Here is a 26,095-nt window from a genome sequence, read left to right as displayed (position 1 = left end):
AGTTATCGATAACTTTTCTATAGAAAACTAATGTTATCGATAACTTCTCTATAGAAAACAAAAGTTATCGATAACTTTTCTATAGAGAACAAAAGTTATCGATAACTTTTAAATAAAAATTAAATTTATCGATAACATTTCTACAGACACCAAAAGTTATCGATAACTTTTCTAAAGAAAACTAAAATTATCGACAAATTTTCTATATCAAATACAATTTATCAATACATTTTCCGGAGAAAACAAACAATATCAGTGATTTTTCTAGAGGAAACCAAAGTTATCGATACATTTTCTAGAGATGACAAAGTTATTGATACATTTTTTTTAGCAAAAGGAAATGTTATCTATAACATTTCTCTAAAAAATCTAAAGTTATCGATAACTTAACAGTACCTCAATACAGTTAACCTTAGCGCAAAGTACAAAAATAATGATTGAGAGACTTTGCATATAAATCCCTGCAATTTTTAACTGCAGCTGTTCGACGTTGAATTATTATTGTAGGTATGTATCAGTATGTACTGAGTACATATTTACACAATTATTTTATTTAAGTGTTTTATTTTTCCCGCAAGTTTTTCTTAAAGAAAAAAACACGCAGAGTATTAAAATATAAAGACCGAGAGAGAGAGACCCATGAAAAATATTAACAATGAAAAAATACTCAGTAAAACAGGCCCTGTTTAATACTAACAGCATGAAGGCACAACACACATTTTGTCTACTATAGTAGAGGAATTATTTTAAACAAAAAAACATTCAAAATGCATGACAATCACATAACCAAGCACGCTTGAAAATACCCAATATAGAGTATGTATGCATACAGAACATACAAACAAATAGATATGTATGTACCTACATACGTTATAACATCAGCCAACCAGCCAGCCAACCATGCTGGAAACACAATTCTGTTAGTTATTTATTTTGTTGTATTTCACAATGAATGCTTGACGCCATCATGATTGAATGTTGAAGGGTAAGTAAGTATATGCGCTTGATAATTTGAAACAAACATTCATTTCAAAAGAGTATTTTGAAAAGTGCGGTTGTTTTGACGAGATGACTTCGCTGCCACAACGTAAGCAAATTCTCGAACTGTTAGAAGTTTATCACTCCTTAACCGCCCTATGGGATTTAAGGAGTCCGGATTATACGAATCGCCAACTAAAAAGCGAGCAATATAATATTTTATACGAAAAATACCGCGAAACACATCCAAATGCCACAAGAAAAGATTTAGGAAGACGACTAAATTCGTTGCGTACTAATTACAGGCGCGAATACAATCGTGTGAAGAATGGAGAAATCACACCGGAGGGACCTTACAAACCCACGCTATTTTACTATGATGCACTGAATTTTTTGAGATCTGTGCAATCAGAGACCAAATGTTCTCCGCAAAGTAGTAGCTCTTTGAATGTGAGTAGAGAAATTATTTCTTTTCTATAACTAATTTATCGATAACTTTTGTTTTCTATTGAAAAATTATCAATATTATCGATAACAGTAGTTTTACTTAATCAATTTAGTTTCCTATAGAAAATTAATCGATAACATTTGGTTTATGTAGACAAATAATCGAAAACTTTGGATTTCTATAGAAAAGTTATCGATAACTTTTGTTTTCTATAGAAAAGTTATCGATAAATTTAGATTTCTATAGAAAAGTTATCGATAACTTTTGTTTTCTATAGAAAAGTTATCGATAACTATTGTTTTCTTTAGAAAAGTTATCGATAACTTTTGTTTTTTATAGAAAAGTTATCGATAACTTTGGTTTAATAGAGAAAAGTTATCGATAACTTTAGTTTTATATATAAAAGTTATCGATAACTTTTATTTTCTATAGAAAAGTTATCGATAACTTTTGTTTTATATAGAAAAGATCTCGATAACTTTTGTTTTCTATAGAAAAATTATCGATAACTTTTGTTTTTTATAGAAAACTTATCGATATTTTTTATTTTCTATAGAAAAGTTATCGATAACTTTTGTTTTGGAAAGAATAGTTAACGATAACTTTTGTTTTCTACAGTTATTTATCGATATTTTTTATTTTCTATAGAAAAGTTATCGATAAATTTAGATTTCTATAGAAAAGTTATCGATAACTTTTGTTTTCTCCAGAAAAGTTATCAATAACTTTCGATTTCTATAGAAAAGTTATCGATAGCTTTTGTTTTCTATAGAAAAGTTATCGATAGCTTTTGTTTTCTATAGAAAAGTTATCGATAACTTTCGATTTCTATAGAAAATTTATCGATAACTTTAGTTTTTTGTAGAAAAGTTATCGATAATTTTCGATTTCTATAGAAAATTTATCGATAACTTTTGTTTTCTATAGAAAATTTATCGATAAATTTAGATTTCTATTGAAAAGTTATCGATAACTTTTGTTTTATATAGAAAATTTATCAATTATTTTTTTTATATAGAAAAGTTATCGATAACTTTCGTTTTAAATAGGAAATTTATCGATAACTTCCGTTTTCTATAGAATAGTTATCGATAAATTTAGTTTTATATAGAAAAGTTATCGATAACTTTTGTTTTCTATAGAAAAAATATCGATAACTTTTGTTTTCTATAGAAAAGTTATCGATAAATTTAGATTTCTATACAAAAGTTATCGATAACTTCTTTTTTATATTAGAAAAGTTATCAATAACTTTTGCTTCTATAGAAAAATTTTTATATAGCAAATTGATCCATAATTTTTGTTTTATATAGTAAAGACTCTTTTTACGCAAGAAAAACTATATTTGGGGAATTTTGGGGATATTTTTAATTTTGATAGTGGGCAGCGATGAAAATTACCTAGTAACCCTAATAGTATATACACAATTGTGTTGTTTTATTTTGCCCGTCTGTCTCAAACAAGCAAATACACAGAGAATGAGAAGAAAAACAGAGATAGAGAGACCCAACAAAAAAAACATTGAAAATGTTTAGCAAAACAGGCCCCGTTTAATAGAAACAGTATGATGGCAAACAGCACACATTTGTGTCTACTATAGTAGAGAAATTAAAACAACCATTCAAATTGTATGACAAGCATATAACCAAGTGCTTGAGAATACCAAATTCTATACAGAATATCAGCCAGCAATTACGTAATAACATCAGCCAACCATGCTGGAAACACAATTCTGCTTGTTGTTTTTTGTTGTTGTTTATTTCACAATGAATGCTTGATGGCATGTTTGAGTGTTGAAGGGGGCCATAAGCTTGATAATTTGAAACAAACATTCATTTGAAAAGAGTATTTTGAAAAGTGCGGTTGTTGATTGTGACACGAGATGACTTCGATGCCAGAAAGAAAGCAAATTCTCGAACTGATTGAAGTTTATCGCACCTTACCCGCCCTGTGGGATGTAAGGAGTCCGGATTATACTAATCGCCGCATAAAAGACGTGCAATATAATATTTTATTGCAGAAATACCGGGAATCTCAGCCAAATGCTGATAAAAATGATTTACGTAGGCGCATAAATTTATTGCGTACCTGTTATAGGCGCGAATATAGACGGACTTTAAATCGAAAAAACGATCCAAATGGACCTTACAAACCATCGCTATTTTACTTTAATGCCTTGGACTCATTTTTGAACTCGGTTGAATTGACGCCTGTAAATGAGAACTGTTCCACTTGCTCTGTAAATGTTGTGAACTCTGTGGAAACGGTCAGTTCGATGAGGTGTTTGAATGTGAGTACACACAAATCTGTATTTTTTTTATCGTGATCATTTTTTTTTCGATTCTATAGAAAATTTATTGATAACTTTGGTTTTCTTTAGAAAATTTATCGATAACTTTTGATTTCTTTAGAAAAATTATCGATAACTTTAGATTTCTTTAGAAAAATTATCGATAACTTTTGTTTTATAGAGAAAAGTTATCGATAACTTTAGGTTTCTATAGAAATGTTATCGATAATTTAGTTTTCTATAGAAAATGTATCGATAACTTTGATTTTCTTTAGAAAATTTATCGATAACTTTCAATTGCTATATAAAAATTATCGATAACTTTTGTTTACTATAGAAAAGTTATCGATAATTTAGATTTCTATAGAAAAGTTATCGATAACTTTGGTTTAATAGAGAAAAATTATCGATAACTTTTGTTTTCTATAGAAAAGTTATCGATAACATTTGTTTTATAGAGAAAAGTTATCGATAACTTTAAGTTTCTATAGAAAATTTATCGATAACTTTAGATTTCTATAGAAAATTTATCGATAACTTTGGTTTTCTTTAGAAAATTTATCGATAACTTTCGATTGCTATATAAAAATTATCGATAACTTTTGTTTACTATAGAAAAGTTATCGATAACTTTTGTTTTCAATAGAAAATTTATCGATAACTTTAGACTTCTATAGAAAAGTTATCGATAACTTTGGTTTAATAGAGAAAAGTTATCGATAACATTAATTTTCTATAAAAAGTTATCGATAATTTTGTTTACTATAGAAAAGTAATCGATATCTTTTGTTTTCTCTATAAAAGTTATCGATAACATTTGTTTTCTATAGAAAAGTTATCAATAACTTTTGTTTTCTATAGAAAATTTATCGATAACTTGTTTTCTTTACAAAATTTTTCGATTACTTTCGATTTCCATAGAAAAGTTATCGATAACTTTTATTTTCTATAGAAAAGTTATCGATAACTTTTATTTTCTATAGAAAATTTATCGATAACTTGTCTTCTTTACAAAGTTTTTCGATTACTTTTGTTTTCTATAGAAAAGTTATCGATAACTTTCGATTTCTATAGAAAATTTATCGATAACTTTGGTTTTCTGTAGAAAAGTTATCGATAACTTGTCTTCTTTACAAAGTTTTTCGATTACTTTCGATTTCCATAGAAAACTTATCGATAACTTTTATTTTCTATAGAAAATTTATCGATAACTTCTTTACAAAATTTTTCGATTACTTTTGTTTTCTATAGAAAAGTTATCGATAACTTTTGTTTTTTATAGAAATTTCTTGAAGAAACTTTAACTTTTGAGGGCCTTTCCTACATAGGAACGCCGTAGAGCTTCAAAATCGACCAATATAAATTTAGAGTCTGCATTTACTAAGCAAAGTAGGAAAATGCTAACGAATGCAATTGGGAAAGAGATAGAACGCCACTCCTGGGGGGGTTTTCAATATATGTTTATTAATTTATTTGTTTTTATTCACAATTTTAAAATATATTAAGCCCGTATCTATCTTTTATTATTTTCTAGGTGACCGAACCAGCACCAAAACAACCAGAACCGAAACAACCAGAGCCACCAGTACCTAAAAAAAAGAAACCCAACCCTACCATCGAACCCGTAAAACAGGCTACGTCAAGTTTAGCAACCGCACCAGATACTAGCCAGCAAATGGCCAATGTCTGGGGTCAGAAGCTCTCAAAAATGGAACGAATGCAACGTATAATTGCCGAACGAGTTATTAACGAGGTCATGTTCAATGCTGAATTGGGCTTACTCAACACAAACACTGGTCTAACCAACATAGGTACCGTCTACCACATACAGTCTTCACCCGCGTTTACAGAGCCAAAGGAGGAAATCGTTACTATTGAAACTAATGATATTTTTGGGATTTAGAAACCTGTAAATAGTGAATTATTTTATTTCTTTACAAAGAATATCTATCTACCTACCAACTGTGAACTTAATTTTAAGTTTAATTTAAGAGTACATACATATTTGTAAGAATGCAGTCAATAAAATATAAAATTTGTTATAAAAATTAAAAAGAAATTCGGTGTACTAACCTTTAGGTGTTTTTTTCAAGTTTCCAGCACCACTAGTTACCTTATGATCCTCAAAATGTTTACCAGTGGCCAGGTATTGCAGCGTTGTTAACAAACGTTCACTTGCCGTTGTAGCATTAGGCTTAAGAGTGTTTTGTTTCTCGTTTAATCAGGCTCAAAAGCTCCTCAAATGTTCTAGTATCCAATCGCAAAAGTTGCACGGGTTGGAGCAAGTCGCCCACTAAATTAGCTTGCTTTAAAAGATTTTGTTGAGTTAGTTGACGCCTATCCAGCCTCCACATTCTTTTGTTTTCGTCCTATTTTAGCCGTTTCAAGCATACGGCCACAATGTGTCGTCCTCCGGCAGAGACATGATTTCGACTTTCACAAAAAAACTCACTGAATGCTTGAAATAAAGGCCTGGGGGGATAGTTTGGTATATCAGCCGACAGTTGTTCGATCCAATTGTAATCAGTTGGTGTGAAGTCCAGCTATTTGATCGAGTTCGTTGAACCAACGCCCTATGCAGCAGGTAGGTTTGTTTACACTTGTGTTTTTCTGTATGTATCCACTGTTTCAGGGATGGAAAATGAACGTTATTGTTGCTAGCAAACACAAAAATGAGTTAAAAGCTTCTTGTTACGAAAATAAACATTAGTAAAGTCTTTTAAATTGCTTAAATTAAGAAAATGTATCCAAATTTAACCAATATTGTAAGAACTGAAATACAATTTTTCAAAATTAAAAAACCAAAGCACAAAGATAACCATTTTCCAAGCCTGATGTTTAGATACATACACTTTTTGCAGCAAAAACAACAAAATAAAGAAAATAAGAGAAGAATAAATGAACAACAACCAATTATTACACTGTGCCTAAGATAAATTTGTGTGTAAACCACAAAATATATGTAAATTTTTGGTATGAATTATTATTTTTATTTTCTATTTATTATGCTAGGTATACACGTTACGATAAGTCGTACGATAAATCGTATAAGTATGAAATTAGTAACGTGTATCATGTTGTCGTACTAACGAAGTATGAAAATCAAAAATTTTTGATTTTTGTGATATTTTTATTACTTGTCATTTTTTTCAAAGGAAATAGTACGATTTGTAGTAACGTCTATCACAAAATCGTACTTCAACTCATACTACGATTAGTACGAAAAATAGTATCGTGTATACCCAGCATTACAATTGTTGTAATTGCTTTTATTATTTTGGTTTATTGCTCTTTACTTTGTTGTTGTTTATTTTTATATCTCTCTCTTTGTTTTTCTCTCTAGAAACGGTGTTTTCTTTTAGTTTGTTTTGCTTTTGAAAAACTTGTTTCTTTATACATATCTATACATGTGTTTGTGTGTTAACTGTCATCTCTGTCATAATTATGGCGTGTTTTAACTGTTTTCAGCAGTAAACCTCCATTTTTTATATAGTTTTCAATATAAATTACAAATTTTATTGATTTTTTTGCGAAACAATTAAGAAAATTAAAGAAAGTATAAAGAAAATAAAAGGAAAAATAATAAGAAAAGGCTAAAAACTGAAAGAAGGTAAGAGGAAAAGCAAACAAGATAAAGGAAAGTGTTTTTTAAAAGGGGGTGTGGAAATTTGTATTTTTTTTGGGACAAAACGAATTAAGAAAAGTAAATAGAAGTTAAAAGTCATGTACATAATTGTTTTAATAAGATTGGTTAGCTGATTTTTCTAAACAATAATAAATAGCAGCTGGTTACATTATGTGATAGAAATATTTTTCAATAGGTATGATACCAGATGGTGAAAACAATGATAAAAAAATAAGAAAAACAAATCGAAGAAAACTCAATGAATGACATTTGTTGTTGTTATGGTAACGTTATTTTTGTTGTTGTTTTATTGGGCGCAAATTATAGAGCTCTAATGGTTATTTAGGGCGTTGAACTTGCTGATCGATTTTTCTCTAACCAAAGAGATAAATTTCGTAATTAGAAAATTTCTAAATTATTGAAAAATAATAATTTACTATTGAAGATATCATAACGAAATTTCACAAGGTTGGAACTGAGATGTTTTGGACTTGATTTACTGTTAATCAGCTTTGTAGGAGAAAGGGGGAAAAGAAGGCAAGGGAAATTGAGGAACATGACATTATTTTTGCCAATTTCTCTTTTTGTATGATGGTTTCCTTTTAATTTTGCTTTTCCATAATGACCACAATACATCCACACAACCATTTACCACACCATCTAATGAAAATTCAAAGACCTTCTTTAAACACATGCTGCGCTGCGTCTGCTGCTGTCGTTTTTATTTTCTTTCCTCAATTTCTCTGGCGTCAGCAAAAAATATGTGTATGTACGTCTGTCCAGCTGGCTCTGTGTATATTATTGTAGCGCGCGCTTAAAAACCCTGGGGTGCTGTAAAAATTGATAAATGGTTTTTCATTGGAATTGATAATAATTTCTTTTTGCAGTCAATGTTAGCAGAGAGATCTTTATTTACTAAAACAATGGTCTTGTATATAATGTAATATTTGTGGGTACATAAGCCAAATGGAATTCATTAAAAACTGGAAACGTATTGCTGCTTTTTTCAAATGCAAAACAAACAAAAATTAATGTCAAAAAACAAACGAGTCTAGAATTTTTAATGAAATTCTTTGCATTTGAATTTCTTTTTGTGTGTGTGTGTTGTTTTTTTTGCGCAGACGAAAGTAATGTATTTTTTATAGTTTTAATTAAGTAAGAAAAGGTAGAAAGTTCAGAAAATTACAAATTCAAAAGGGCGATTTAATGCTTTAGTAAAAACTATGAGAGAGAAAATGTTAGAGAATTTTAATTAAAAACAATTATATGACAAAAATTTAATTGGAATTCTTATTTATTTTTAATTTCCATAATATCGATTTTTCCTAATTAAAATTTTACCCCAAAATTTTATAGTCAAAACTCCTCTAGAGGATTTTTATTGAAATTTCAGCTATAGAACATAAATACTTTAAAAATTATCTCATAAATACTTATTTAATACTAAAAATTTCGTGATTAACCCTCTGTACAATATTTATATTAAATAAAAATAATTAAAATAATTAAAAAAAAACCTTATTTTTCAAGTTAAGAGCATTAATTTGCAAAAAAATTAACTCCCTGTCTACACTTGATAAATTTGTATCATGATAAATCAGGTATAGTCTCCATTTATTAGTATTATTGCTTCGTTATGACAAAATTGTTAGTGCTTTTGATAAGACAACATTGTCTTGACAACAAATGTCATTTATTGTTATGATAAATATTTGTCAAGTATAGACAGGGTAAGCTGTAAATATACATATATACTTTTAAATTTAATAAATCTAAGTGAGTCAGTCAAGTATCTCAAGAAATTATATTTTAAAGGTAAAATTTCTTCCAGTGTATTTCTTTTAAACACAACTCTGTTAACTAAATACAACCCTGCTTAATAAACCAACTGAACACAGCTGATATTAGATTATTGACATTTCTGTTTTATTTTCATTTTCTTTTGCTTAATTCTTATTAAACGAAAATCGCAACACTAGCTGTCTCTTTCTCTCCTGCGGATTTGCCCCTTTCACAGCAATTAGTTAAAAAGAGATGATTATATTTGCCGTTCATTGAATTCTTGTCTATTTCACCTTCTCCCAATTGCACATACTCTCTCTTTTATTATCATTTGTTTTATAAATTTTACAAAGAAAGTACGTTCGTTCTCGTTGCGAGAAAAACTGGACATTTTCTTTTGTACTTTTAATAAAAAAAAAATTTCTAATTTAAATAAATGTTTAGAAATTTTGTTGGCATAAATAATATGAAAAAATAGATAAATTTTAGTTAAAAGTTTTAAATTGAAAAAACCCAATAAAAATTGCCAAATAAAACGTGCAAGTGTTTAAATTATAATAAAAGTTGAACAAAGAAAATTTTGTAAAATAAAAAATTAATTTTGTATTATTAAGTGTAACAATTTGAATAATTAAAGAAGAAAATTATTGTGTTGTAAAGAAAAATAAATTGACGTAGTAAAAAAACCTAAAAAATTTAATTAAGTGTTGCTATAACCCTGAAAAAATCAACATAAACTTTTAAATATTGCTACATTTTTGTGAAAAAAAGGTAAATTGCTATAACATTTTAAAGGAATTAGGAAAATTTTCCCAATTTTTGTTCTATAACTATTTATACCCTACACCACCATAGTGGGGAGGGTATTATATGCGTTTGTGTAGATGTTTGTAACGCCCAAAAATATTAGTCTAACATCCACCTTAAAGTATACCGATCGACTTAGAATTACTTTCTGAGTCGATTAAGCGATGTCCGTCCGTCCGTCTGGTCGGCTGGCTGTCCATGTAAACCTTGTGCGCAGAGTACAGGTCGCAATTTTGAAGATATTTCGATGAAATTTGGTACATATTATTTTTTTGGCTCAAGGGCCAAGCCTATTGAAACTGGCTGAAATCGGTCTATTATTTCACCTAGCTCTCATACATATGTCCTCTCGAAATTGGACTTTATCGGTCATAAATGTTTAATTTATATATGTATCTCCACAAATTCCGCTCCAAATTAGTTTTGTATACACAAAATTCATGTCACCAAATTTTTTTACGATCGGTCCATAATTAGTCATAGCTCCCATATAGACCCGCTTCCGAAAATCACTTTAACATGCATAAATCGCTTAAAAATTTTGGTAAACACACAAAATTCAACATAGTTAACTTTAATATAGACATAAATCAGACGACCTAATTTCATGGTGATCGGTCCATAATTGGTCATAGCCACCATATAACCCCACTTCCGAAAATCACTCAAAAATATAAATTATTGAAATTTTACTTAGTGTAGGGTATTATCTGGCAGGCTTGACCGACCATACTTTCTTACTTGTTTTTCTTTGTTTTTTTTTGTTTCTTTTTCTTGCTTACATGAAAACTCATTAAAATCCAATAAGTTTTGTTCATGGTTAAGCTTAACATGGAATAGAAAGAGACAACTAGTGTTTTTTTGATACAAGTATATGTAATATGTGTTTGTTGTTGTTAGTGTTAGTGAGAAATGCATTCTTTAAGGCTCTCCTTTTCTTTCTGCCCTTTATTCGTATGTTTAATGCAATTTTGCGTTGTTGTTGCAATGTTAATTGTCATGTCAGCATTTTGTGGCAAGAAATTTATTGTCCAAATATTTTTGCCAGAAATTAAAAGTAAAAAGTGTTAAATCAATTAACAATTATTTAAACAAATTGTTATTGTTGTGTGTGTGTTTTTTTTGTTTGCAAAGTGTGAAGGTTTTTTGTTATTATTATTTTGTATGTGTTTCTTTTGTGGCCTTATTTGTTGTTAAAATAGCCTTGAACTTTGTTGTTGGTTATGTATAAGATTGCTTGTTCGAATGTTTGTATGTTTATATGTGTCTAGTTGGTTTTTTTTAATGAAATTTACAAGAAAATGTTTAAAAATTAAATGTTTTCTTATTATTTATGTTATAATTAACAATAATTAGTGTTTTGTTAAAGAATTTATGTTTTTTTTGTCCTTTTTGTGCCATTTTCTTAATTTATTTTTAAGACAGTGTGGTTAAGTGTGGGTTTATATGGGAAAAATTAGCGATTTTTTTCCCAAGAAATTGGTGATTGATTTATAAAGCTTTTTTATAACCCAAAATTTAATAAAAAATTTGATATATTTGTTTAAAAAAATTCAATTACCCACTTAAATATTCACAATTTTGATTATTCCTTGTCAATGTGAATATATTTATTTTATCAAGTTAAAGAAAAAAAATAAGTTAACGATTTTTGTTATTTGCTTATCCGTTTCTTTTGTTTACCTGCAAAATTTCTTTCTAGTATTGAAAATGTTACTCTGCAAAAAGTAAACAAAATATTGCAATATATTAGTAAACTACATGGAAAACATTGAATTTCAATCCCTCACACTTCTGCGCAGGTCTTGCTACTTACTACCAACAATATTACTAACAAAACTTTTTAAATAATCATTAAAATTAACCCTTCAGAGAATTCTTGAATGTACAAGAATTCTAATTTTTCAGAATTTATAACAAAATAGTCAGATTTTGTTCTAACACAAACATTTTTGGCAGTTTTTTATGATAATTATGAATTCAATTGGAGTTTGTCAATCCAAGTTTTAGACAAATAACTATTAATATTAAGTATTGTCGCTTGTAACTGTGGTTAATGATATATTTAATTATTAAACTATCATTAGTTTTTAAATTTACTTTTATTTAACAAAATTTAAAGACTTCCCCAAAATAATCAATGTTTTAACATCTGGCGTTTATTCTTTAATGATTTCAAGCGACTTTTCAGTTTCTTTAACATTGGCAGTACCAATATACCGCTAAGTGTCAGTGAGGAGTGAAAGTGTGGGGGGAGTGTAATAGTTTATTTTTTATAGGGAAATATTACAAAAAAATAATTAATTTTTAAATTTAAAGTACTGCAACACATACCCACTTCCCTACTTATAAAATAAACAATAAACAATTGATAAATATAAAACGTTTAGCTTAAAATTAATGCAGCGGAGAATTTACAAAAAACAATAGACCAATAATGGCGGCTCACACAACAAACACACATAAATAAATAACTTGAACAAGGTCAAGTGACGTTTATATTGTTTCTTTTAGTTGTTGTTGTTGTAGATATCTTTACATTTTGTTTTTGTATAACCATTTTGAGGGCTTTTGTTGTAACATGAAGAAAACAGCTGCTTAGTTTTTTTTTATTATATTTAAATTAACAAAAACAACAATACATAATATTAAAAATAAAATTTACCATAATGAATATAAAAAAAAGAAACCCCTTTTATTAAAATAGTTTTTCTTCTTTCTTTTAGCAATTGAATCTCTTTCATTTTTCTTCGCCCTACCTCTTGCTGTCTTCTGAGTGAGTTGCTTGCTACCTCCTCACTTGTCGTCTTCTTCGCATTATGGATTCTGATGAGGACTCCTTTGAAATAGATAATGTTGATTCCGGCAATGTTTCATCGGGCGATGAGGGTGACGATGATTTTCCCATGGATGACATACCTTCCGTTCACGAACGCCAGGCAGATAATGATGAGTACATTTATGAGGTATTGACAACAGATGAAATTGTTTTGCATCAAAGGGAGATAATCGATGAGGTCAAAGGTGTTTTAAAGGTAAGAGGAAATGTGGTTTTGATTTTAATTTAAGTGATTAATTGGTACAGAAATTGGTGAAGCATAATGAGGTTAAATTATTAATAGAATTTTAGGTTAATTTGAATTAAATAGGGGAGATTTTTGTGGTAAAATGGAAAGGGTTTATTGAAATTCTAATAGGATGTGATTTGCATTGAAAAACATGTGTTAAATAGCAGATGTATGTTCAAGTACATTTCAATTGGAACAGTTTTAAGTGGAATTGATACAAATGGAACCTTTTTTAAAGCTTATTTATCTGTTTTTAGATATGAGTTCTGAAAAAGGGTGTTTTTAAGTCCAATAGAACTCATTTCTCGCTGGTTTATGCTCTGCAACAATTGACGCCTTGGAGGCCAACATTTTTCATGTTATTCATGACATACGGCCAGTAATACCCAAAAATGTGTCAATTCGAAGTTCAATGGAAAAATTGTGATTGGCCAACTGCTGTAATTTCCATTGAAGATTTCAAAGTTTTATAAAAACAGTTTAGTTTTATAAGTATAATACAATCTGGGTTTCTTTTTCGTAATTCAATTGTAAAGTTAAACAAATTGAGCTAATTATAGCTATAAATAGCTTTAAAACAAAATAATTGAACATTTTATGGTCTTTTGAGACATTTAATGCTAGAAATTCAAAATCGAATTTTCAAAATTCTTTTGAAATGAATAAATTTTATACCACAAATTGTTTTAAATCTAAATAATTTATGATTTTAATGAAATTTTAGCTAATTTTATTTGAAAATTTAAATTCGAATTTTAAAAATTTGGTTTAAATCTTTACATTTTACCATTTTTGATAACAAATTGCTTTAAAACAAAATAATTGAACATTTTATGGTCTTTTGAGACATTTAATGCTAGAAATTCAAATTCGAAATTAAGTTCGAATTTTCAAAATTCTTTTGAAATAAGTTACTATTTAAATTTTTGACAACAAAAGGTTTTAAATTGAAATATTCTTCAGTTTAAAGCAATTTGTGAAATTTTTACTTAAAAAAATTAAATTCGAAATTAAGTTCGAATTTTCGAAATTGTCTTAAATTTAATAAAAAAATTGTAAATTTTCTTATAAATTGTTTAAGACAAAGAAAATATATTATTTTAATTAAAATTAAGACTTTTAAAGATGGAAATAATATTCGAAATTAAGTTCGAATTTTCAAAATTGTCTTAAATTAAAAACAAAATTCAAAATTTCTTATAAATGTTTTAAATCTAAATATTTTTCAGTTTATGGCAATATGCGACTTTTTTACTAAAAACTAAAATTCGAAATTAAGTTCGAATTTTCGAAATTTTCTTAAATTTAATAAAAAATTGTAAAATTTCTTATAAATAGTTTGAGACAAAGAAAATATATAATTTTATGGAATATTAAGGCTTTTAAAGATGGAAATAATATTCGAAATTAAGTTCGAATTTTAAAAATTTTCTTGAAATGAGTAAATTTTTTTAAATTTTTGACTACAAAATGTTTTAAATTTAAATATTTTTCAGTTTAGGTCAATTTGCGAATTTTTTACTTAAAAACTAAAATTCGAAATTAAGTTCGATTTTTCGAAATTGTCTTAAATTTTAAATTTTCTTATAAATAGTTTGAGACAAAGAAATTATATAATTTTAAGGAAAATTAAGACTTTTAAAGATGAAAATAATATTCGAAATTAAGTTCGAATTTTCAAAATTGTCTTGAAATGAAATGAGTAAATTTTTGACTACAAAATATTTTTTTTTTTTTTATATAAATTTTATTTTCAATTCAATTTCATTACAATAAGTTAGCCTCAGCGCCTTAAAGGCATTGTTGAGGCAAGTAAATTTTTTTTTTAAATCTAAATATTTTATAATTTTTAGGAAATTGTTAAAAATGCAAATCGAAATTAAGTTCGTATTTCGAATAAATTTTCTTGAAATGAGTACATAAATTTAAATTTTAAAAACAAAAGGTTTTAAAATTAAATATTTTTCAGTTTAGGGCAATTTGCTACATTTTTAATTAAAAAATTAATTTTCGAAATTAAGTTCGAATTTTCGAAATTGTCTTAAACTTAGTTAATTTTCATATAATTTGTTATAAATCAGTGGAAAATCATATTTTTTATATAAAATAAAGTCTTTCAAAAAGGAAAAAAAATTATTCGAAATTAAGTTTGAATTTTGTAAAATTTTTTGGAAATTTAAAATTTTGAAAATTTTAGTAGAAAATTTAATAATAATAATTTTAAAGATAATTTGCCGTTTTAAGGCCATTTCAGACACTTTTACTTAAAAAATTCAAATTCGAAATTAAGTTCGAATTTTAAAAATTTAAAATTTTGCTAATTTTATTAACAAATTGCTTTTGTTAGTTTTTGCTTAAGAATTTTAATTCGAAATTAAGTTCGAATTTTCAAAATTTTTTGAAAAAATTTAAATTTTGCAAATTTGCTTTAAAATGAGATAATTTGCCATTTCAGACTCTTTTACTTAAAAAATTCAAATTCGAAATTAAGTTCGAATTTTGAAAATTTAAGATTTTGCTAATTTTATTAACAAATTGCTTTTAAATATTTTTTACTTCAGAATTTTAATTCGAAATTAAGTTCGAATTTTCAAAATTTTTTGGAAAAATTTAAATTTTGCAAATTTGCTTTAAAATGAGATAATTTGCCGTTTTAGATACTTTTACTTAAAAAAATTAAATTCGAAATTAAGTTCGAATTTTGAAAATTTAAAATTTTGGTAATTTTATTAACAAATTGCTTTAAAATAATATAATTTATTATTTTAGGGCATTTTAGCTATTTTTATTTAAAAATTAAAATTCGAATTTGAGTTAGAATTTTGAATTTTTTTTAAAAACTTTGAATTTTTTGTAAATTTCAAAATCCATGCTTCAAAATAAAATAATTTATAACCTAAAAAATATTTTGGTAAACAAAATTTGTATTTTAGTAAGTTTTTAATATTTTTTGCTTAAGAATTTTAATTCGAAATTAATTTCGAATTTTCAAAATTTTTTGAAAAAATTTAAATTTTGCAAATTTCCTTTAAAATGAGATAATTTGCCGTTTTAGATACTTTTACTAAAAAAAAATGTAAATTCGAATTTCCCAGTTTTTGTTATTTTTTGCTTAAGAATGTAAATTCGAAATTAAGTTCGAATTTTCAAAATTTTTTGGAAAAATTTAAATTTTGCTAATGCTTTAAAATGAGATAATTTGCCATTTTATACATTTTAATTAAAAAATTTAAATTCGAATTAAGTTCGAATTTCCCAAAATTTAATTGAAAACTTAAAATTTTGTAAATTTTAAAATTAAATAATTTATCAGCAGAAACAAATTTGTTATTTTTTGCTTAAAAATTGAAATTCGAATTTAAGTTCGAATTTTTAAAATTTTTTTGAAAATTTATAATATCTCTAATTTCACTAAAGGCAAGCAAAATTGCTGTAATTTCAGAGATTTACAAAGATTTTCTTATTTTTTTTTTATAAAAATCAAAAATCTTAATTAAAATTTCTTATAAATTTTAAAATTTCTATGGAATTATGTGTAGAAAGGATTTTTGTGGTTGTAATATTGTAAACAAATTTAAAATTAGGTCAAGGATTTTTTGTGTATGTTTGTGTTCTGTAACAGTTTGAATGAATATGTTTTTCTTTCATTATTTCTTGTGTATTTTGTTTTTTTGTTGAGTGGATTCAAGTATTATTAGTTTTGTATCCCTACATTTACATGCATAGATGGTTAAAACCAAATTCTGATTAACCAGCAAAGAAAATGATGAGAAAGAAACAGAAGATTTGTTCCTAAAAGAAAGATAGAGACATTTGAGGATCTGCAAAGGATTTTTTTGTAAAAAAATTTCAAAAACTTTTTTGTTTAGAATAATTTTTTAACTTATTTTAATAAAATTTATGTTTGCTGGGTTGTCTTGCTTTCGGTTTTCCATAAAAAACTGTATTGTTTTAATATCCTGTGCTTTAAGCCCCACAAGCGAAGGTTTTTAATGGCAACTTGTCATTGAATTTAGAAACATTTTTAAGGATTTGCTTAGAAAATCAATAGATTTTATCAAACAACAGTTTGCAACTATTTGTTTCCTTTAAATTCTAACAATGTTATGAAAATTCCATCAAGGCTGATGTCTTCTTTTTTTACTATAAATTTATTCATGTTTTAATCAATTTTAGTTTCCCTTATTTAAACAGAAAATAACCTTCAATATTTAAACTTGTATTCTGTGTAATAATTATAAAATAATAATGCTAAATACAAACAGTACCCAGCACCAGCTTTTACCCAAGAAAATCCGGGGAAAGGAGCCTTAAATTTCTACTGTATATTATGATGCCATGTAATGGCAGAAATTGATTGATGTTTTTCTTTATATTTTTTTTTCACTTTACAAAAGAAATTTGTATTTAGTTTTATTATTGAAATGTAGCTGTTACCACACAAGGTCACACTGCTGCACTTTTTTTTAGCAATAGTTTTTTTGGTTTTATTTCTCCTCAAACAAAAAACTAAAAATGTAATAAAAATATTGCAATAATCTAGAACAACTACTTAAAATTCTATACAATTTCATTAATTTTTATAGCAAAATTATTTGCTGCTTTAAAATTATTAGTGATTCATATATTTGCTTGGAAATTATTGAATAATTTGCTCTATTTGTGTTTGAAAATGACACAACTTGTAAGATATTGTTATAATTTATCACATTTTATAGGTGTTAATTGTTAATTAAAAATAAAAATTAGAAAATTTCTATAAAAACTATTAGATTAAATCATATTATTCAAATATGTCATAAGAAATTTACCACAGATTTATTTTATTTTAAGAAATCAATATAATTATAATAAATTGTGTGATGAATAGACAAAGAATAGACTATACTAGACACTATACGAAAGACAGACTAGACTAGAGATTAGACAAGGCTAGAGACTAGGCTAGATACTAGACTAGAGACTAGAGTGGGCTAGAGACTAGAGTGGGCTAGAGACTAGAGTGGGCTAGAGACTAGAGTGGGCTAGAGACTAAACTAGGCTAGACACTAGACTAGGCTAGATACTAGACTAGGCTAAACACTAGACTAGGCTAGAGACTAGACTAGGCTAGAGACTAGACTTGAGACTAGACTAGAGACTAGACTGGGCTAGAGACTAAACTATGCTAGAGACTAGACTAGAGACTAGACTAGAGACTAGACTAGAGACTAGACTAGAGACTAGAGACTAGACTAGAGACTAGACTAGAGACTAGACCAGAGACTAGAGACTAGACTAGAGACTAGACCAGAGACTAGAGACTAGACTAGAGACTAGACTAGAGACTAGACCAGAGACTAGACCAGAGACTAGACCAGAGACTAGACTAGAGACTAGACCAGAGACTAGACCAGAGACTAGACCAGAGACTAGACTAGAGAGAGGCTGGACTAGAGAGAGCCTAGACTAGATATAGACTCGAGAGAGACTAGACTACACTAGAGAGAGACTAGACTAGAGAGAGACTAGACTAGAATAGAAAGAGACTTGACTAGAGATAGACTAGACTAGAGAGAGACTAGACTAGAGAGAGACTAGACTGGAGAGGGACTAGATTAGAGAGAGACTACACTAGAGAGGGACTAGACTAGAGAGAGACTACACTAGAGAGGGACTAGACTAGATATAGAGTCTAGACTCGAGAGAGACTAGACTAGAGAAAGACTAGACTAGAGAGAGACTACACTAGAGAGAGACTAGACTAGAGAGAGACTAGACTGGAGAGGGACTAGACTAGAGAGAGACTAGACTAGACTAGAGAGAGACTACACTAGAGAGGGACTAGACTAGATATAGAGTCTAGACTCGAGAGAGACTAGACTAGAGAAAGACTAGACTAGAGAGAGACTACACTAGAGAGAGACTAGACTAGAGAGAGACTAGACTGGAGAGGGACTAGACTAGAGAGAGACTAGACTAGACTAGAGAGAGACTACACTAGAGAGGGACTAGACTAGAGAGAGACTACACTAGAGAGGGACTAGACTAGATATAGAGTCTAGACTCGAGAGAGACTTGACTAGAGAGAGACTAGACTAGAGAGAGACTAGACTAGAGAGAGACTAGACTGGAGAGGGACTAGAGAGAGACTACACTAGAGAGGGACTAGACTAGAGAGAGACTACACTAGAGAGGGACTAGACTAGATATAGAGTCTAGACTCGAGAGAGACTAGACTAGAGAGAGACTAGACTGGAGAGGGACTAGACTAGAGAGGGACTAGACTAGAGAGAGACTAGACTAGAGACAGAGAAGACTAGAGAGAGACTAGACTAGAGAGAGACTAGACTAGAAAGAGACTTGACTAGAGAGAGACTAGACTAGAGAGAGACTAGACTAGAGATAGACTAGACTGGAGAGGGACTAGACTAGAGAGAGACTACACTAGAGAGGGACTAGACTAGAGAGAGACTAGACTAGAGAGGGACTATACTAGAGAGGGACTAGACTAGAGAGAGACTACACTAGAGAGGGACTAGACTAGATATAGAGTCTAGACTCGAGAGAGACTAGACTAGAGAGAGACTAGACTAGAGAGGGGCTAGACTAGAGAGAGACTAGACTAGAGAGAGACTAGACTAGAGACAGAGAAGACTAGACTAGAGACAGAGAAGACTAGAGAGAGACTAGACTAGAGAGAGACTAGACTAGAAAGAGACTTGACTAGAGAGAGACTAGACTAGAGAGAGACTAGACTAGAGATAGACTAGACTGGAGAGGGACTAGACTAGAGAGAGACTACACTAGAGAGGGACTAGACTAGAGAGAGACTAGACTAGAGAGAGACTAGACTAGAGAGGGACTAGACTAGAGAGAGACTACACTAGAGAGGGACTAGACTAGATATAGAGTCTAGACTCGAGAGAGACTAGACTAGAGAGAGACTAGACTGGAGAGGGACTAGACTAGAGAGGGACTAGACTAGAGAGAGACTAGACTAGAGAGAGACTAGACTAGAGAGAGACTAGACTAGAGAGAAACTAGACTAGAGAGAGACTAGACTAGAGAGAGACTAGACTAGAGATTGACTAGACTGGAGAGGTACTATACTAGAGAGAGACTAGACTAGAGAGAGACTACACTAGAGAGAGACTAGACTAGAGAGGGATTAGACTAGAGCGAGACTAGACTAGAGAGGGATTAGACTAGAGAGAGACTAGACTGGAGAGGGATTAGACTAGAGAGAGAGTAGACTAGAGAGAGACTAGACTAGAGAGAGACTAGACTAGAGAGTGACTAGACTAGAGACAGAGAAGACTAGAGAGAGACTAGACTAGAGAGAGACTAGACTAGAAAGAGACTACACTAGAGAGGGACTAGACTAAAGAGAGACTAGACTAGAGAGAGACTAGACTAGAGAGAGACTAGACTAGAGAGAGACTAGACTAGAGACAGAGAAGACTAGAGAGAGACTAGACTAGAGAGAGACTAGACTAGAAAGAGACTTGACTAGAGAGAGACTAGACTAGAGAGAGACTAGACTAGAGAGAGACTAGACTAGAGAGAGACTAGACTAGAGATAGACTAGACTGGAGAGGGACTAGACTAGAGAGAGACTACACAAGAGAGGGACTAGACTAGAGAGAGACTAGACTAGAGAGGGACTAGACTAGAGAGGGACTAGACTAGAGAGAGACTAGACTAGAGAGGGACTAGACTAGAGAGAGACTACACTAGAGAGGGACTAGACTAGATATAGAGTCTAGACTCGAGAGAGACTAGACTAGAAAGAGACTAGACTAGAGAGAGACTAGACTGGAGAGGGACTAGACTAGAGAGAGACTAGACTAGAGAGAGACTAGACTAGAGAGGGACTAGACTAGAGAGAGACTACACTAGAGAGGGACTAGACTAGATATAGAGTCTAGACTCGAGAGAGACTAGACTAGAGAGAGACTACACTAGAGAGAGACTACACTAGAGAGGGACTAGACTAGAGAGAGACTAGACTAGAGAATGACTAGACTAGAGAGAGACTAGACTGGAGAGAGACTAGACTAGAGAGCGACTAGACTAGAGAATGACTAGACTGGAGAGGGACTAGACTAGAGAGAGACTAGACTACAGATAGACTAGACTAGAGAGGGACTAGACTAGGGAGAGACTAGACTAAACTAGAGTGAGACTAAACTAGAGATAGACAAGACTGGACTAGAGACTAAAGTAGAAGGAGACTAGACTATAGAGAGACTAGACTAGGGACTAATACAGAGTCAAGACCAGATACAAAGACTAGCCCCGATACTAATAAAGAGACTAGAACTGAGACTAGGGTTTCCGGGTTTTCCTTTATGAGTTTTCTTCTTTAAGTTAGAATATTCAGATTCAATGTGATGACCAAATTGTTCGGTTCTACCAACCAACTGACTATGTAAAGAAGCTTTACTGTTGAAATAACTGAATTTTTTTCACTCAACTGATTTTGTCAATATTGTAGTCCTTTTAATTTAAGTCCTTGAATGTATTCTGCATACTTTTTATATTTCCTTTTATATAATTCCTTTTATCGCTACATTCTCTGGCAATGTTCAGTTTAAATTACTATTTATTTAAGCTTGTTTTTATATTAATTCGCTGTTATTTATTTAAATTATGTTTAACATAAACATTTGCTTAATATTTACATTTGTTTGTGTTCTTTTCATTTGCAGCTACCACCAACCATAACACGAATGCTATTAAATCATTTTAAATGGGACAAAGAAAGACTTTTAGAAAAATATTTCGATGGCAATGCAGAGGATTTATTCAAACTGGCACATATTGTGAATCCTTTTAATAAACCGGCAAATGCTAATAAACAAAAGGTATAAAACTAAACAAAACAAAACAAATATTTATTTTAAATTAAAGCTTAGACTAACTTGTGGTTTCTTTTTTGCAGAATTCAAAAAATACCGCAGAAGAATGTGAAATTTGTTTCTCACAATTGCCCTCAGATGTAAGTAGTATTTAATTTGAAAGCTAATTTTCCATTCATTCATTAATTTAATATTAAAATTTCTTTAGTCCATGGCTGGTTTGGAATGCGGTCATCGTTTTTGTTTGACCTGCTGGCGTGAATATCTAACAACGAAAATCATTAGCGAGGGCCTGGGTCAATCGATTTCGTGTGCAGCTCATGGCTGTGATATATTAGTGGACGATGTAACCGTAACAAAACTGGTAACAGACGCCCGGGTACGTGTTAAATACCAGCAGCTCATCACAAACAGTTTTGTCGAATGCAATCAATTGTTACGCTGGTGTCCGTCCATCGATTGCACCTATGCCCTCAAAGTGGCCTACTACGAATCTCGACCCGTACGCTGCAAATGCAATCATGAGTTTTGTTTCGCTTGCGGCGAAAACTGGCATGATCCGGTCAAGTGCCGTTGGCTGAAGAAATGGATTAAGAAGTGTGACGATGATTCGGAGACGAGCAATTGGATAGCGGCCAACACCAAAGAGTGTCCCAAGTGCAATGTGACGATTGAAAAGGATGGCGGCTGCAATCACATGGTCTGCAAGAATCAAAATTGTAAGCACGATTTCTGTTGGGTGTGTTTGGGTTCATGGGAGCCGCATGGTTCGTCATGGTACAATTGCAATCGTTATGATGAAGATGAAGCCAAAGCAGCACGTCATGCTCAAGAGAAATTTAGATCATCATTAGCAAGGTAGTAAAAACTAGTTATTTGCTTTTATTTAACAAGTTTTTTTTTTAATTAATTGAAATGTAATTTTATTTGTTTGTTTTTTCATTGTTTTTTTTTTTTTTTGCAGATATTTACATTATTATAATCGTTATATGAATCATATGCAATCTTTAAAATTTGAAAGTAAATTGTATGCCTCTGTTAAACATAAAATGGAAGAAATGCAACAACACAATATGTCATGGATTGAAGTGAGTAAATAAAAAATTAAAATAGAATCAACTTCGTCAGTATTTGAAAAAAATAAATTTGAAATGGAAAACTTTATTTGCAAAGGAAAAACATGAGGTCATAACTAGACAGTTAGATTGGTAACTAGACTAGGGTGTAGTCTAGCCTCTAGTGTAGTCTCTAGTCTAGTCTCTAATCTAGTCTCTAGTCTAGTCTCTTGTTTAGTCTCTTGTGTACTCTCTAGTGTAGTCTCTAGTCTATTCTCTAGTCTATTCTCTAGTGTCGTCTCTAGTCTATTCTATAGTGTAGTCTCTAGTCTAGTCTCTAGTCTAGTCTCTAGTCTATTCTCTAGTTTAGTCTCTAGTCTAGTCTCTAGTTTAGTCTCTAGTCTAGTCTCTAGTCTAGTCTCTAGTCTAGTCTCTAGTCTATTCTCTAGTTTAGTCTCTAGTCTAGTCTCTAGTCTAGTCTCTAGTCTATTCTCTGGCTTAATCTCTAGTCTCTAGTCTAGTATAGTCTCTAGCCTAATCTAGTCTAGTCTCTAGCCTAGTCTAGTCTCTAGCCTAGTCTAGTCTCTAGCCTAGTCTAGTCTCTAGTCTAGTCTCTAGCCTAGTCTAGTCTATAGCCTAGTCTCTAGCCTAGTCTAGTCTCTAGCCTAGTCTAGTCTCTAGTCTAGTCTCTAGCCTAGTCTAGTCTATAGCCTAGTCTCTAGCCTAGTCTAGTCTCTAGCCTAGTCTAGTCTCTAGCCTAGTCTAGTCTCTAGTCTAGTCTCTAGCCTAGTCTAGTCTATAGCCTAGTCTCTAGCCTAGTCTAGTCTCTAGCCTAGTCTAGTCTCTAGCCTAGCCTAGTCTCTAGCCTAGTCTAGTCTCTAGCCTTGTCTCTAGCCTAGTATTGTCTCTAGCCTAGTCTAGTCTCTAGCCTAGTCTAGTCTCTAGCCTTGTCTCTAGCCTAGTCTTGTCTCTAGCCTAGTCTAGTCTCTAGCCTAGTCTAGTCTCTAGCCTAGTCTAGTCTCTAGCCTTGTCTCTAGCCTAGCCTTGTCTCTAGCCTAGTCTAGTCTCTAGCCTAGTCTAGTCTCTAGCCTAGTCTAGTCTCTAGCCTAGTCTAGTCTCTAGCCTAGTCTAGTCTCTAGCCTAGTCTAGTCTCTAGCCTAGTCTAGTCTCTAGCCTAGTCTAGTCTCTAGCCTAGTCTAGTCTCTAGCCTAGTCTAGTCTCTAGCCTAGTCTAGTCTCTAGCCTAGTCTAGTCTCTAGCCTAGTCTAGTCTCTAGCCTAGTCTAGTCTCTAGCCTAGTCTAGTCTCTAGCCTAGTCTAGTCTCTAGCCTAGTCTAGTCTCTAGCCTAGTCTAGTCTCTAGCCTAGTCTAGTCTCTAGCCTAGTCTAGTCTCTAGCCTAGTCTAGTCTCTAGCCTAGTCTAGTCTCTAGCCTAGTCTAGTCTCTAGCCTAGTCTAGTCTCTAGCCTAGCCTAGTCTCTAGTCTAGTCTCTAGTCTAGTCTCTAGTCTAGTCTCTAGTCTAGTCTCTAGTCTAGTCTCTAGTCTAGTCTCTAGTCTAGTCTCTAGTCTAGTCTCTAGTCTAGTCTCTAGTCTAGTCTAGTCTCTAGTCTAGTCTCTAGTCTAGTCTCTAGTCTAGTCTCTAGTCTAGTCTCTAGTCTAGTCTCTAGTCTAGTCTAGTCTCTAGTCTAGTCTCTAGTTTAGTCTCTAGTCTAGTTTTTATTCTATAATCTCTAAGTCTCTGGTTTATTAATGGGTTTTTATTGAATATGTTTTTAATTTTACTTTTGCAGGTGCAATTTTTGAAAAAGGCCGTTGATATCTTATGCCAGTGCCGCCAAACACTCATGTATACGTATGTTTTTGCGTATTATTTGAAAAAGAACAATCAATCAATGATATTCGAAGATAATCAAAAGGATTTAGAATCTGCCACTGAGAAATTATCAGAATATTTGGAACGTGATATAACATCAGAGAATTTAGCTGATATTAAACAAAAAGTTCAAGATAAATACAGGTTTGTAAAAATGTATGCCAAATCAGGCAATTTATTAGAAATTTAAACAAAAAAGTTTCTTTTAAAATTCCTACAAATTAAGGGGCTTTTTCTGAATTTTATGAAATGGCCCCCCTTCAAACTTGAAATTAATAATTAATTAAATTTTTTTTGATTTTTTAGATACTGTGAAAAAAGGCGTAAAGTACTTTTAGATCATGTACATGAGGGCTATGAAAAAGATTGGTGGGAATATTTGGAATGACGAGATATTCCATCAACGGCTCGTAAGCGATGTGGTAATAAATTAATAAAAAGAAATTCATTATAAAACCAGAAACAAACCACACATTTTACTATAAAGAAAACAGAAAAATTTAAAAAAAAAAAAAAAACTTATGCATAAAACAAAATATAATAGTTATTAAACAAAATAAAAACAAAAATAAGAAAATACAACAAAACGCCAACAAAAACATTATAATAATAATAATTTAAAAAAAAAAAACAAAAACAATTTAATGGTTTTTTGTTGATCTTTAAGCCTTTTTAAAAGAAAAATCACTTGGTTAACAAAATTATAAGAATATTTAGTTTGAATTCTGATAAAATTGATTATTAAATGTTATAAATGTTTAAAAGAAAAACCAAAATTAATAAGTCCTTTAATAACTCATTAATGCTTAGCATTATTTCAAAATTATTTAAAAAAAAATGATTTGTTTTTAGACACACCAAGTGATTAAAAAAAATTTGTTAAAGAAATAACAGCTGGCAAAACAAAACTAGAAATTAAACATTATTACAGCTTAAAAATATTTTATTAATAATAGTTTTTTCTTTCTTGCTTTCTTCTCTTACTTACTACTTACTTACTCTTACTCTTATTATTAGTAATTTTAATTTTTAATTTTAAATTCTTGACCCTTGTTTTAAAATCAATTATTATGATGTCTTTTTTTTTGTCCCTTCCCCCCCAAACCCTGCCTCTGCCAACTCTCTTCATACTTATTTTCCTAGGGCTATAAATTATAAACAAATTTCATAGTCTTCGTTGCTTTAATTACAAAATAATGTAAATAGTTTTCTCTTAAAATATAAAACAAAAAACAACAAAAAAAAACACAAAAACCTTTAAAGAAACAAAAAAATTAAAAAAAATAAATTAAATTGTATAAAAATTAAAAAAAAAAATAATAAAGAAAA

At 30.3% G+C, this 26,095-nt stretch overlaps 2 protein-coding genes across 2 annotated transcripts; both read left to right on the top strand.

The window, feature by feature from the left end:
- Nucleotides 1-3,297: 3,297 nt before the first annotated feature.
- On the top strand, nt 3,298-5,775 carry LOC135957884 (uncharacterized). Its single transcript, XM_065508715.1, has 2 exons — nt 3,298-3,716; nt 5,251-5,775. Exons 1-2 carry the CDS (start codon nt 3,309-3,311, stop codon nt 5,617-5,619), a joined length of 777 nt encoding a protein of 258 aa, XP_065364787.1. The 5' UTR covers nt 3,298-3,308; the 3' UTR covers nt 5,620-5,775.
- Nucleotides 5,776-9,747: 3,972 nt separating this feature from the next.
- Nucleotides 9,748-26,095, top strand: ari-1 (E3 ubiquitin-protein ligase ariadne-1). Its single transcript, XM_065507830.1, has 8 exons — nt 9,748-9,894; nt 12,657-12,965; nt 21,692-21,847; nt 21,925-21,981; nt 22,050-22,699; nt 22,806-22,929; nt 24,684-24,910; nt 25,073-26,095. The coding sequence occupies exons 2-8, from the start codon at nt 12,750-12,752 to the stop codon at nt 25,152-25,154; spliced, it is 1,512 nt and encodes a 503-aa protein (XP_065363902.1). The 5' UTR covers nt 9,748-9,894; nt 12,657-12,749; the 3' UTR covers nt 25,155-26,095.

This window comes from Calliphora vicina, chromosome 4, assembly GCF_958450345.1.
Source record: "Calliphora vicina chromosome 4, idCalVici1.1, whole genome shotgun sequence".
Classification (NCBI taxonomy): Eukaryota; Metazoa; Arthropoda; class Insecta; order Diptera; family Calliphoridae; genus Calliphora; species Calliphora vicina.
Note: the sequence above shows the minus strand (reverse complement) of the source record. Positions and strands in the feature narration are given on the sequence as shown.

What these genes read in the sequence shown, in the direction of transcription:
- ari-1 (XM_065507830.1), top strand. Translation starts at nt 12,750, where the DNA reads ATGGATTCTGATGAGGACTCCTTTGAAATAGATAATGTTGATTCCGGC. An exon ending in AGGTCAAAGGTGTTTTAAAG is followed by an intron (nt 12,966 to 21,691) that starts GTAAGAGGAAAT and finishes TTTCATTTGCAG; the next exon opens with CTACCACCAACCATAACACG. An exon ending in CAAATGCTAATAAACAAAAG is followed by an intron (nt 21,848 to 21,924) that starts GTATAAAACTAA and finishes TCTTTTTTGCAG; the next exon opens with AATTCAAAAAATACCGCAGA.
- LOC135957884 (XM_065508715.1), top strand. Translation starts at nt 3,309, where the DNA reads ATGACTTCGATGCCAGAAAGAAAGCAAATTCTCGAACTGATTGAAGTT. An exon ending in GTTCGATGAGGTGTTTGAAT is followed by an intron (nt 3,717 to 5,250) that starts GTGAGTACACAC and finishes ATTATTTTCTAG; the next exon opens with GTGACCGAACCAGCACCAAA.